Below are 12,987 nucleotides of genomic sequence, written 5' to 3' on the forward strand. Positions count from 1 at the left end.
CATCTTCACACGTCGGTCTTTTTGTACTTGTGGGTTACTCATTAAAATTGTAGGATTGTATCATTGGGAACGTAGAATAAATACTGCAAAGGAAAATGTTACAAGTAGAAGTGATAAGTTTATTTGTATCAATTTATAAAATTCAAAGAGACTGAAGAAAAGAGAAATGTAAATCCCATCAGTATCTCGTGACTGCCCGTCGCCTCCGCGTGCCGACTGCCCGTCGCCTCCGCGTGCCGACTGCCCGTCGCCTCCGCGTGCCGACTGCCCGTCGCCTCCGCGTGCCGACTGCCCGTCGCCTCCGCGTGCCGACTGCCCGTCGCCTCCGCGTGCCGACTGCCCGTCGCCTCCGCGTGCCGACTCATTGCCTGAAACTGAAACAGCCGTGTAGGAAATTGGGTGAAGAGCAGCCAAACTGTGCTAGAAAGGTGAGGATGTGGAAGACCATCTCATGTGAAAGGTCACACACCTTGGCAAGACTGAGTGCAGCAACAAGACACCAGGTAGTTATACTGCTTCAGCGAGGTGTGGCGAAGGCAAAAATTTCAAACTACCAGGGAGTCATGATGCTGCTCAAGCAGAAGGATCACCTGGAGATGGCAGTGAGGAGGACTGGAGACGCAGGGGGTAAACCAAGGAGGCAGATGAGACTCCGCATGGTACTGCCCTCCAAAATCAGCAGATATCCAGCAGTGCCATCAGCTCAGGACTGGCAGCGACCAGTGGGACCAGCTGCACCATCTGCTGTGGAGAAGTCTGGTCAGAAGTCGTCTTCATGGGAGAATTGAGGCCAAAAACACCCGAACCTTCTACATGGGGACAAGAGGAAGAGGCCCAACTGTGCAGGAACACATCGGAACCGGGTGCAGAAACTTGGCGGCAGGTCTCCGGACCGTGGAATATTCTGCTGTAGCAGAAGCAGGTTGGTCCTGAAGAGCTGCACAATCATGAGGGTCTGCAGGAGCAGTGATGTCTGGTGGGGGTCCGGCTGGTCTGAGGCTGCATTTTAGCAGATGTTCTTAGTTGTGGGTTATGTCTGAATTAATGGTGTCCTAAATGCTTAGAAATCGTGACACATACTAACCCATCATGTGACGCCATCAGGAGGGGTCTCATTCCAAATTTATTCTGCATCCGGACAACGACCCCCAACATCCAGCCAACATCATTAATAACGAGGAGTCCTGGGGGGGTGATCCGTCCCGGAGCCCTGATCTCGCATCATCCTGTCTTTCTGGGATCCCTGGTTCGCTAGGTTTAGAGCAGCTGCAACTTCGGGGCTTCCAGGGCCGACTACCCCCACGAGTGGCACCCCGCTTTTGTCGGGCACCCACAGAGAGGAGGTAACGGCAAAACTTAGGAAGCGGACAGTCCATTGAGTTATATGGCCAGGTGCACCTGACTTTACCAACCTGGCTTCTCTAAATGTCTGCATGAGTTCAGTGATAGTCAATGGCTCAAATCTGTATTCCTCCAGCTGGAGCTGTGGTCCTTTAAGCTGACTTCCTGTGGAGTGTCTCAAATCTGTATTCCTCCGGTTGGAGCCATGGTGTGTTGGCTACGGTCATCTAGAGTCTCTCTGCAGAAGGATAGAGGTCCCTTTTTATACCCACATCTGTCCTTCAGGCCATCATCCACTGGTCAGGGGGAAGGTGGGATGAGGTCAACTCTCATTGTTCGATTATTTAATCCATCTGCATAGTTTGTCCGTCAATGTTTGCAGGTCAACAAGCTGTATGGACTAATACAATGGGTAATCAACATTTTGGCAAACATCAGTTGTTCAGTTACCCTGTGTCCCTGTCTGCCAAGGCTACACATCAATTCAACAGTCAATGTTCAGGTTCATATGAACATTGGTCTATGTCTCCTGACCTACTGAAAAATACATCTGGCCTAATTAAGAATACATCCTGTGTCGTCACATTCCTCCCCCATCTTAATTAGCCAGACGTGATAGGCTCCCGATTATCCTTCTCCTGGTTCCCTGCTTGACCTGGGTAACTACTCACATAATTGTTGAGAACTGAACGCGTATCCATTGCATCTGCACATGGCGTCTTCCGCGCCCTGTGGTTTCTGGAAGCTAATGAAGGCGAACGATGTGGCACTGCCTCCCCCACGCTTCTTCAGCTCGATAGTACGGATCCGCCTGTACCAGTAGGGTAACTCCTCCAGCTCCTTGCTAGAAGCTCCCTGCGACCCTCAACTTCTGGATTCGGGCTACTTGGGACAGTGTATTTGATTCCAGTATGCCTCTGGATCCTTGATTTTGCAGGCAGTTCAATTCCTCTTGGAAACTCATCGTCCTCCACGACGTTCTGGGCATCCCAAAGGATCAATTCTTGGATCAATCTGACTGAGTGTCGGTGGCCATATATTCAATCCGTCGAAGCTGGTACAACTCCTGTAGTTGCCGTTTCCTGTTGAGGCTGTAGATCCACTCCCGTCCTCTTCTCAAGACTGAGCTCATGGGGTTGGACATAGTGGTGTCTGATACCCGCTGAGTCTGCCTATGTCTCCCTGGTTGTGGAACCCTTGGACGGTGCCTGCGAACACCAGTCCTATGCAGTTCCCCTGGATCGGCTGGGCTGAAGAGTATCCCACCACTGCCACCAAGTGTGGAGACACGGTGGTCAGTGGGTGCTGTTGTCCACTGGCCGGCTGTTTTTAGAAAGACCGCATGGACCAGGGCTCATCCCACTGAATGCCCGCACTCCTTCCCTGTGGCATAACGCTACTCAGCCAACACAGGGTGAGGGTAAAACAGCGTGGTGATACTTTATTTAACCATCAACAGACAATGACATGTAGAACAGTCCCATCAAATACCCAAGATGGTACAAATTACAGAGTCCCACCCTTCTGCTGACTTGCTGGAATTAGAGCTGCTGTAACTTCTTGGCTTCCAGGCCGACTACCCCCACCAGTGGCACCCCACTTTTGGCGGGCACCCACAGAGGAGAGGTAACGGCAAAGCTTAGGAGCTGACAGCCTATTGTAGTATGTGCCTGTGACGGCGAAACCAGGAAATGGCTGAGTGTTGGGACCCGCACCTGTCCCTGCCACACTTGGGGGCCCCTGAATTTCCCTTATCTCAGGGGTACCTCTGATGGTGAGGAGGCCAGAGTCGCGAGTGTCTCCTTATCTCCTGCGCAGGCCCTGACAGTACAAATAGAGTGATACTGTTCTAAGACAGGGAAATACAGACAGGGTAAACAGAAATAGCAGTCGATCTAAATGCTCACTCAGCCACAGAGGAAACACAAGGGAGTTAAGGAGGGGAAACCAAATAGGAGAGAAAGCAGATAAACACGCAGCAATACAGCAACCACCATAGCTAAGTAACCTCCAAACTCCTATACACAACGCTCCTCCTTCACTCTCCAAGTCAGGCAGAAGAACTGATTACGGACACCCTAGGAAGTCAGAGCAGAGTCTGTATAGAAGGAAAGAGTAGTTAACCCAAATCAGCTGAGAGACAAGAATCTCAGGAAAACCCAGCAACCCAGATTAACTCCTGCACTGCTGGCAAAAAGCAATAAGTTAATAAACTGGAGAGGAGCTTCGGCCCAGTGTGTGTGAACTATGGCCAGAACGCTGCAGTTCTCTGGAACCTCTCTGTCACAGTGACGTGATTGTCCCAACCTGGCTTCTCCGAACATCTCCGTGAGTTCAGTGATAGTCAATGGATCAAATCTGTATTCCTCCAGCTGGAGCTGTGGTCCCTTAAGCTGACTTCCTGTGGAGTGTCTCAAATCTGTATTCCTCCGGTTGGAGCCATGGTGTGTTGGCTACGGTCATCTAGAGTCTCTCTGCAGAAGGATAGAGGTCTCTTTTTTTATACCCACATCTGTCCTTCAGGCCATTATCCACAGGTCAGGGGGAAAGTGGGATGAGGTCAACTCTCATTGCTTGAGTATTCAATCAATCTGCATAGTTTGTCATTCACTGTTTTGCAGGTCAACAAGCTGCATGGACTGATACAATGGATAATCAATATATTAGCAAACATCACTTTTTCAGTTACCGTGCGTCCATGTCTCCCAAAGCTAAACGTTAATTCAAGCGTCAACGTTCAGGCTCATATGAATAATGATCTATGTCTCCAGACCTACTGAAAAATATGTCTGGCCTAATTAAGAATGAATTCTCTGTCACCACAAAAGCGGCGGGCGGTCACCGGATGGTGATGGTGGAAACGGCGGGCGGTCACCTTATGGTGGTGGTGGAGGCGGCGGGCGGTCCCCGGATGGTGATGGTGGAGGCGGCGGGCGGTCCCCGGGTGGTGGTGGTGGAGACGGCGGGCGGTCCCCGGATGGTGGTGGTGGAGACGGCGGGCGGTCCCCGGATGGTGGTGGTGGAGACGGCGGGCGGTCCCCGGATGGTGGTGGTGGAGACGGCGGGCGATCCCCGGATGGTGGTGGTGGAGACGGCGGGCGGTCCCCGGATGGTGGTGGTGGAGGCGGCGGGCGGTCCCCGGATGGTGATGGTGATGGTGGAGGCGGCGGGCGGTCACCGGGTGGTGATGGTGGAGGCGGCGGGTGGTCACCGGGTGGTGATGGTGGAGGCGGCGGCGGGCGGTCACCGGATACCTGCGAGATTTTCATTTTTCTTCAGTCACTTTGCATGACTGATAAAAATTGATTAACTGTTTTATGTCTGAAGCTTCTGATTGCGTAACACTTTCCTGCTTAACACTTTTGCACAGTATTAAATACCTGTACCCCCAGCTCTCAGGGTGTGTGTACGCGCATATACACCTGTACCCCATGGTCTCTGTGTGTATGGTGTGTACGATTATACCCCCTGGTCTCAGGGTGGGTTTATAACTGTACCCCTCCCCGATCTCTGTGTGTGTATACTTGTCTCTCCCTTCTGTCCCCGGTCTGTGTGTGTAGCTGGACCTCCCGGGTCTGTGTGTGTGTGTGTGTGTGTGTGTGTGTGTGTGTGTGTGTGTAGCTGGACCCCCCGGGTCTGTGTGTGTGTGTAGCTGGACCCCCCGGGTCTGTGTGTGTGTGTAGCTGGACCCCCCGGGTCTGTGTGTGTGTGTAGCTGGACCCCCCGGGTCTGTGTGTGTGTGTAGCTGGACCCCCCGGGTCTGTGTGTGTGTGTAGCTGGACCCCCCGGGTCTGTGTGTGTGTGTAGCTGGACCCCCCGGGTCTGTGTGTGTGTGTAGCTGGACCCCCCGGGTCTGTGTGTGTGTGTAGCTGGACCCCCCGGGTCTGTGTGTGTGTGTAGCTGGACCCCCCGGGTCTGTGTGTGTGTGTAGCTGGACCCCCCGGGTCTGTGTGTGTGTGTAGCTGGACCCCCCGGGTCTGTGTGTGTGTGTAGCTGGACCCCCCGGGTCTGTGTGTGTGTGTAGCTGGACCCCCCGGGTCTGTGTGTGTGTGTAGCTGGACCCCCCGGGTCTGTGTGTGTGTGTAGCTGGACCCCCCGGGTCTGTGTGTGTGTGTAGCTGGACCCCCCGGGTCTGTGTGTGTGTGTAGCTGGACCCCCCGGGTCTGTGTGTGTGTGTGTGTGTAGCTGGACCCCCCGGGTGTGTGTGTGTGTGTAGCTGGACCCCCCGGGTGTGTGTGTGTGTGTAGCTGGACCCCCCGGGTCTGTGTGTGTGTGTAGCTGGACCCCCCGGGTCTGTGTGTGTGTGTAGCTGGACCCCCCGGGTCTGTGTGTGTGTGTAGCTGGACCCCCCGGGTCTGTGTGTGTGTGTAGCTGGACCCCCCGGGTCTGTGTGTGTGTGTGTGTGTGTGTGTGTGTGTGTGTGTAGCTGGACCCCCCGGGTCTGTGTGTGTGTAGCTGGACCCCCCGGGTCTGTGTGTGTGTGTGTGTGTGTGTGTGTGTGTAGCTGGACCCCCCGGGTGTGTGTGTGTGTGTAGCTGGACCCCCCGGGTGTGTGTGTGTGTGTGTGTAGCTGGACCCCCCGGGTCTGTGTGTGTGTGTGTAGCTGGACCCCCCGGGTCTGTGTGTGTGTGTGTGTAGCTGGACCCCCCGGGTCTGTGTGTGTTTAGCTGGACCCCCCGGGTCTGTGTGTGTGTGTGTGTGTGTGTGTGTAGCTGGACCCCCCGGGTCTCTGTGTGTGTGTATATACCCGTACATCCCCCCCCCCCCCGGTCTCTGTGTGTGTGTGTATACCCGTACTCCCCGATCTCGGTGTGTGTGTGTACCCATACTCTCCGGTCTCTGTGTGTGTGTGTATATGTATACCCGTACTCCCCGGTCTCGGTGTGTGTGTGTACCCATACTCCCCGGTCTGTGTGTGTGTGTGTATACCCGTACTCCCCGGTCTCGGTGTGTGTGTATACCCGTACTCCCCGGTCTCGGTGTGTGTGTGTGTGTGTGTGTGTGTGTGTGTGTACCCATACTCCCCGGTCTCGGTGTGTGTGTGTGTGTGTGTATACCCGTACTCCCCGGTCTCGCTGTGTGTGTATACCCGTACTCCCCGGTCTCGCTGTGTGTGTGTGTGTATACCCGTACTCCCCAGTCTCGGGGGGTGTGTGTGTGTGTGTGTGTGTGTGTGTGTATGTATACCCGTACTCCCCGGTCTCGGTGTGTGTGTATACCCGTACTCCCCGGTCTCGGTGTGTGTGTATACCCGTACTCCCCGGTCTCGGTGTATATACCCGTACTCTAAGGCTTTCCTTTCATTTTCTATCACATTTTCTTTTCTTCATCCTCCTCATCCTCATTCTGTCCTTCTTCAGCTCTCATTTCTAAGGGTCCTCGAATTTTCGTGTCCCCCAGCTCCCCCTCTCTTATCTGTGAGCCCCCGAGCCTCAGCCAGTCCCGTAGCCTCCTCCTGGCCTCCGGTGTCTCCCCAGCGCTCCCCGCTCCGGCCGGCCCGCGGCTGAGGAGGTCCAGGTCCTTCAGTGACGACCTGCTGCTGTCGGCTGGTAGGATCCATGGCCGCACGTCTGCTGTGCCGAGTACTCACGAGCAGCCGCTGATCGCCAGCGTGTGGGCGCGCCGCTGATCGCCAGCGTGTGGGCGCGCCGCTGATCGCCAGCGTGTGGGCGCGCCGCTGATCGCCAGCGTGTGGGCGCGCCGCTGATCGCCAGCGTGTGGGCGCGCCGCTGATCGCCAGCGTGTGGGCGCGCCGCTGATCGCCAGCGTGTGGGCGCGCCGCTGATCGCCAGCGTGTGGGCGCGCCGCTGATCGCCAGCGTGTGGGCGCGCCGCTGATCGCCAGCGTGTGGGCGCGCCGCTGATCGCCAGCGTGTGGGCGCGCCGCTGATCGCCAGGCTGACGTGTGCATGAGCATCCAGAGTGACACTAACATCAGCCGCTCTGGGAGCCGCACCATGAAGGCATCTGCAATGATGGCGCCGCTGATCTCTGTGAGATGATTGATGCTTCCATGGTGTCACTCCCGGCCCTTGGGTTTTCCACTGCTTGCTGTGGGGTCCTTGCATGTGTGGGGCCCATCAGCATTTCCTTTGTTTGTGCAGCACATCGCACCCTGCAGACCCCGCACTGAATATCTAGGTATAACACTTCCCATTCACTGACCTCGGACGGTGACTGCACTGATCGCGCGGTGCACAACCTTCTATAGCATGTGTCCCACCACGAAGCATCTGATTGGCCATGCGGCCAGGAGATCATGTGACACCTCCCTGCTGACACTCTCCGGCCTCCACTATCCTCTCCATCACCTCCTCATCTGCCTGTCTAGTCGGAGCCTCTATATTTGTGGTGAGTGCCGCCTCACCGGTATCACCCAGTCCGATCAGCGGCACCGGCTCCAGGACTCTGCTGATACTGGCAGCGTTTCCTTATCTGATCGCAGCTACTAAATCTGCAGTGCTTGGGGGTCTCCTATTAAAGGGCCAGCGTCCAGTCTGCGGCAGATGAAGCCTCCTCAACGAAATTGGAATTTCTTGCTGCCGGTGAGCTCTGCTTGCTGCCGGTGAGCTCTGCTTGCTGCCGGTGAGCTCTGCTTGCTGCCGGTGAGTCTGTAGGTTTTCTGACCTGACTCGTCCTGTTGACACCGCCGCTCGGCCTCTGTTTGTGAATGCTTCAGCTCACTGACAGCAAGCAGAGATCTTTACACCACGGAGGGAAAAAAAGTCTACGAGACGGAGGCATAAACCTTCTATATAGAAAAGACTGGACGCCGCCTCGCCCCCTCCCCCATAATATATTTATTACTTTGCATCGTGGAGGAAAGATGGCGTCCAGGGTGTTACTGGGGCGTCTTTACCTCTCAAGGTCTGATGGTACCGGCAACGCAGCACATTCTGCTATAGAGTTCTGGTCAGAGCCTGATGTAAAGACAACGTCCACAAGGGGAGGTTCACGGCCTTACATCCAGCAGGGGGAGCCGTGAGCGAGGACAGCCGACAGCAAGGCAGCAGGAGTAAGAAAAATATAATGTGCACCAGCCGTGTACCCGCGGCCGGCCGTACCCCAGGATATAACATCCGGTGATTCTCACCCTGAGCCCCATCTTTCCTCTGGATCCTTCTGCTCAGCGTCGATGCTTGTGTCCGGGGTGCAGGACAGGGTCCACACTGGTGGTTCTGATCACTTTTTACTTGCATTCAGCACAAGTGATTCTCAGTTTTGTCTTTTTTGGTGGCGCCCTCTAGGTATGGGCAGTGGAAGTGCAGGAAGAGAAGGCGGCGCCTTTAAAGCCCTCCTGAGACAGCAGACACAGTCAGCACTGGAGCAGCGGGTAAGCAGCGCGTGTGATACATCAATCTGCGTGGGAGCTGTGTACGATCCTGTGGTGCAGCCAGGCCACTCCCCCCCCCCCCCCCCTCCCTGCCCCTCCCCACCACCACAGTGATGATCGTCCTGATCACTGAAAGGCCCCGCGACGGCTCGTCCGATCGGCCTCGTGTCCCTATATAGGTTCCTGCTTGGTGATAGGTGCAGAACCTAAGCCCTGAATGTCCCTAGAGCTTGGCCCTAGATAGGGAGGGGGAGGGGTGAGCATTAAAAAGCCCCACTGCAAACTAAAGACAACAAAGTAAACAAACAAAGGGGACACACTGAGCTTGAGCAGACACCAGAGAGAAGACGCCAACTGTCCTCCAAGGGCACCAGAGAAGAAACTAGCCAACTGCTAGTGCTCCAAGCCAACACAGAGGTACATAGAAGTATCACCGGCGACTCTCTGGAGAAACTGAGAATTTTTAACTACCCAGCCAGGGTGTGTCAATCAGCAGCAGAAGGTGGAGGTTGCCGCTGCGCCCTAAAGGAAGAAGGATAAAACTATACTACAGCGATGAGGGAATCAAGAAGGTGTCTGAAATGCCAAGCGCAGTGACCTTCTACAGCGGGCTCCAGAGCTACTGTCTGTCACCTCTGACACACCCGTGACAGTACTTCCCTTCTACAAGATGCCTCCGGACACTCAGGACCGGGTTTCTCAAGATAAGAGGTGTGGAACGAACGAACCAGCCTGGGGGCATTCACCTCTGATGCCAAAACCCACATCCTCTCCTCCGGACCATAACCCTTCCAGTGCACCAAGTATTGTAGAGAACGAATGAAACCATTATTGGGGGCGGCGGTGGCAGGGGGGAGGACTCAAGAGGTTCCACATATTTCTTGAGCAGAGACCTGTGAAAAACATTGTGGATGTTAAGAGCCTGAGGAAGCTCAAGACGAAACGCTGCTGGGATAATGATGGCGGTTATTTTATAGGGACCAATAAAACTAGGTCCCAGCTTCCAAAAAGGAACCTACCACTGAGGATGGAAGCCAGAGGAAAAGGACAGCTGCTCCCCCAGAACTTAGAAACAAACTGGGACCCCCGATCTGACACCACATCGGAGAGAACCCCGTGAAGCTTCACGATCTCATTTATGAACACCTGAGCAAGTGTCTTGGCATCTGGAAGTGCCGGTAATGCGTCAGTGATTGTTGTAGATGGTTCATTTTACTGAACCATCTACAACCACCAAAACCACCGTTTTCCCTGCAGATACCGGTAGGTCAGTAATAAAATCCATGGACAAGTGTGTCCATGGCCTGCTAGGGATAGGTAGCGGAAGAAGAGGACCAGACGGACGGATATGCGAAACCTTAGAACGGGCACAAATACTACAAGCAGCTACGTGTTCAATCCCATCCCGGCCACCAAAAACAACGAGAGAGGAGGTCCGCGGTGGCCTTACCACCTGGATGACCAGCAAGCTCAGAGTTATGATGTTCCTTAATTACTTTGCGGCGCAGATTGGATGGTACAAATAACCTTCCTGAAGGGCAGGAGGCCGGGGCGTCCCCCTGAGCCTCCAACACCTCGCCCTCCAGTGCCGAAATGACCACCCCCTTCTGTAATATCGGGGCAGGGTTCTCACGGTCACCACCACCACGGAAGCTCCGGGACAAAGCTTCAGCCTTGACATTTTTGACCCCTGGACGAAAAGTGACAACAAAATTGAACTCAGGAAAAAACGGGGACCATCTGGCTTGCCTAGGGGTGAGACGTTTAGCCGACTGGAGATAGGACAGGTTCTTATGGTCAGTAATAACAGTAATAGGATGGACAGCCCCCTCCAACCAATGTCGCCATTCCTCGAACGTCAATTTGATCGCCCAAAGTTCCCTATTACCCACGTCATAATTTCTCTCAGCTGAAGATAATGTCTTGGAACAGAAGGCGCATGGACGCCATTTACCAGGGGACGGACCCTGAGACAACACAGCGCCAACCCCGACATCCGACGCATCGACCTCCACAATAAAGGGCTGGGAAACATCGGGGTGACTGAGTATAGGTGCAGCGGCAAAATGATTCTTTAAGGAGGAAAAAGCCTGGAGGGCAGCATCCGACCATTTAGAATGATCAGACCCCTTCTTAATCATGTCAGTAAGGGGTTTCACAATTACCAAATAATTTTGGATGAATTTCCGGTAAAAATTGGTAAAGGCCAGAAAATGCTGTAGAGCCTTCATGTTCTCAGGATGTTTCCAATCATGGACTGCACGGATCATCTCCAGATTCATCCGTAAACCCGAAGGGGACAACAAGTACCCCAAAAACTGCACCTTGGGGACAGTGAAAACACATTTCTCTAGTTTGGCATATAGTTTGTTATCCCTTAATATCTGGAGCACCTGCTTAACATGCCCCCGATGGGTCTCACAATCAGGTGAGTAAACCAAAATATCATCCAGATAGACCACCACAAACCTCCCCACCAAATGATGGGAAATATAATTTATGAAATGCTGGAATACCGCAGGAGCATTGGTCAGACCGAAAGGCATAACCAGACTCTCGAAATGTCCTTCCGGGGTATTGAACGCTGTTTTCTATCCGTCCACTTCTCTGATTCTAACCAGATTGTAGACCCCCCTTAAATCCAACTTGGAGACCACCTTACCTCCAACAACCTGGCTGAAGAAATCAGGAGTCAGAGGAAGAGGGTATGGATCTCGGATGGTAATTTGATTTAATTCCCGGAAATCTAAACAGGGACGTAGACCGCCATCTTTTTTCTTCATGAAGAAGAACCCTGCCGCCACGGGCGAAGATGAGGGTCCGATATGTCCCTTCTCCAGACTTTCCTCAATGAAATCCTTCATGCCAGAAAGATTATACAGTCTGGACTTCGGTAGTTTAGCTCCGGGGGTCAGGTTAATAGGACAGTCATAAGCACGATGAGGAGGCAAATCCTGACACCCCCTCTCACAAAAAACATCCTCAAAACCAGACAGAAAAGCAGGTAATATTTCTGTAGAGACAGTAGCAAGGGAAATATCTAAACAGTACTCATGGCAGTAATCTCCCCATTCAGTAATCTCCCTGGTTTGCCAATCCATCAACGGATTATGTTTAACAAGCCAAGGAATACCCAAAACAATAGGTGTGGGAAGATTGTCCAGGACACAACAAGGGATTATTTCACAATGAACTGACTCCACCCTCAGTCTTACATTATGTACAATCTGAGTAAATGCTTTCTGTTCAAGTGGTGCCGAGTCGATGGCAAAGATGGAAATAAGTTTACCTAAAGTACAGCAAGCGAGACCATGAGTCTTCAGAAACTCAGCATCAACCATGCTGACCCCGGCTCCACTAACAAACACAGAAATTTTCTCAGTCCTGCTCTCTAGCACCACCTCTGTCAGGACAAGCCGAGAACTGCAGGTTGACGACAAACACACCCCTTGATTATCCAACTCAACACTACCGAGGGTTAATCGAGTCTCCTAAAATGTCCCTTCTTTCCACAAAAAAAACCACACGCCCTTTTTTTTTTTGCAGAGGGGAAACGTACGATGTAGAGAAACCCCCTAACTGCATAGGTTCCTCCACCTCCCCCCGTACTGGTTCACCCCCCTGACCACTCCCCAGACAAAGGAGCATAACCCCGACAAGAAGGCCCCGAGAAGGTGGTCTCACCCGTCTATCCCGAAGGCGTCTATCAAGACGTATAGCCAACGACATGGCGGCCTCCAAGGACTGAGGGGTTTCATATACCACCAAGGCATCTTTCAACCTTTCAGTAAGACCCTCACAACATTGACTTCTAAGAGCTGAGTCCTTCCATTTTGTGGCTAGTGATAATGTCACGCAAGGTGAGGGAAAGGCTAGGTGCAATATAAAGGGAAGAGGGGGAGGAAGCCCAAACAGTAGGGAAAGGGGGAGTGGAGACCCCTAGGTTGATCTAATATCACCCTGCCTACCCTATCGTCCCTAAATATATTCTACACCTATTGCCGAGCTGGACCCTAAGCTCTGGATGACCCTAGAGCTTGGCCCTAGGTAGGGAGCGGACGGGATGAGCACTGGTCAGTCCTCACTACAAACTAAAGACAAACAAGGTAAACAAAGAAGGGATGAACTTAGCCCAGCAGATATATGCTGAGCAGACACCAGAGGAGTAACGCCAGCTGTCCTCCAAAGGCACCAGAGAAGAAACTAGCCGACTGCTAGTGCTCCAAGCCTGTACATAGAAGTAGGTGACTCTCTGGAGAAACTGAGACGTTTTAATTACCCAGCAAGAGTGTGTCAATCAGCAGCAGAAGGTGG

The 12,987-nt window shown here is 53.3% G+C and overlaps 1 protein-coding gene across 8 annotated transcripts in view; it reads left to right on the forward strand.

Moving 5' to 3' along the window:
* The window catches only part of C2CD5 (C2 calcium dependent domain containing 5), a 75,327-nt gene that overhangs the window by 15,598 nt on the left and 46,742 nt on the right, over nucleotides 1-12,987 (forward strand). For 6 of the 8 annotated variants that reach the window (XM_073650533.1, XM_073650534.1, XM_073650532.1 and 3 more), the window contains one exon: nucleotides 8,588-8,673. The exons of 1 other annotated variant lie outside the window; for it this stretch is intronic. In XM_073650533.1, coding sequence (XP_073506634.1) covers nucleotides 8,588-8,673 — 86 coding nt within the window. Of the gene's footprint in view, nucleotides 1-6,701; nucleotides 6,891-8,587; nucleotides 8,674-12,987 lie in introns of all 8 variants that reach the window. One more of the 8 variants, XM_073650540.1, reaches the window with a different exon arrangement.

Source organism: Phyllobates terribilis, unplaced genomic scaffold (genome assembly GCF_046119375.1).
Source record: "Phyllobates terribilis strain yellow unplaced genomic scaffold, ASM4611937v1 Scaffold_10__3_contigs__length_209671492, whole genome shotgun sequence".
Taxonomy (NCBI): domain Eukaryota; kingdom Metazoa; phylum Chordata; class Amphibia; order Anura; family Dendrobatidae; genus Phyllobates; species Phyllobates terribilis.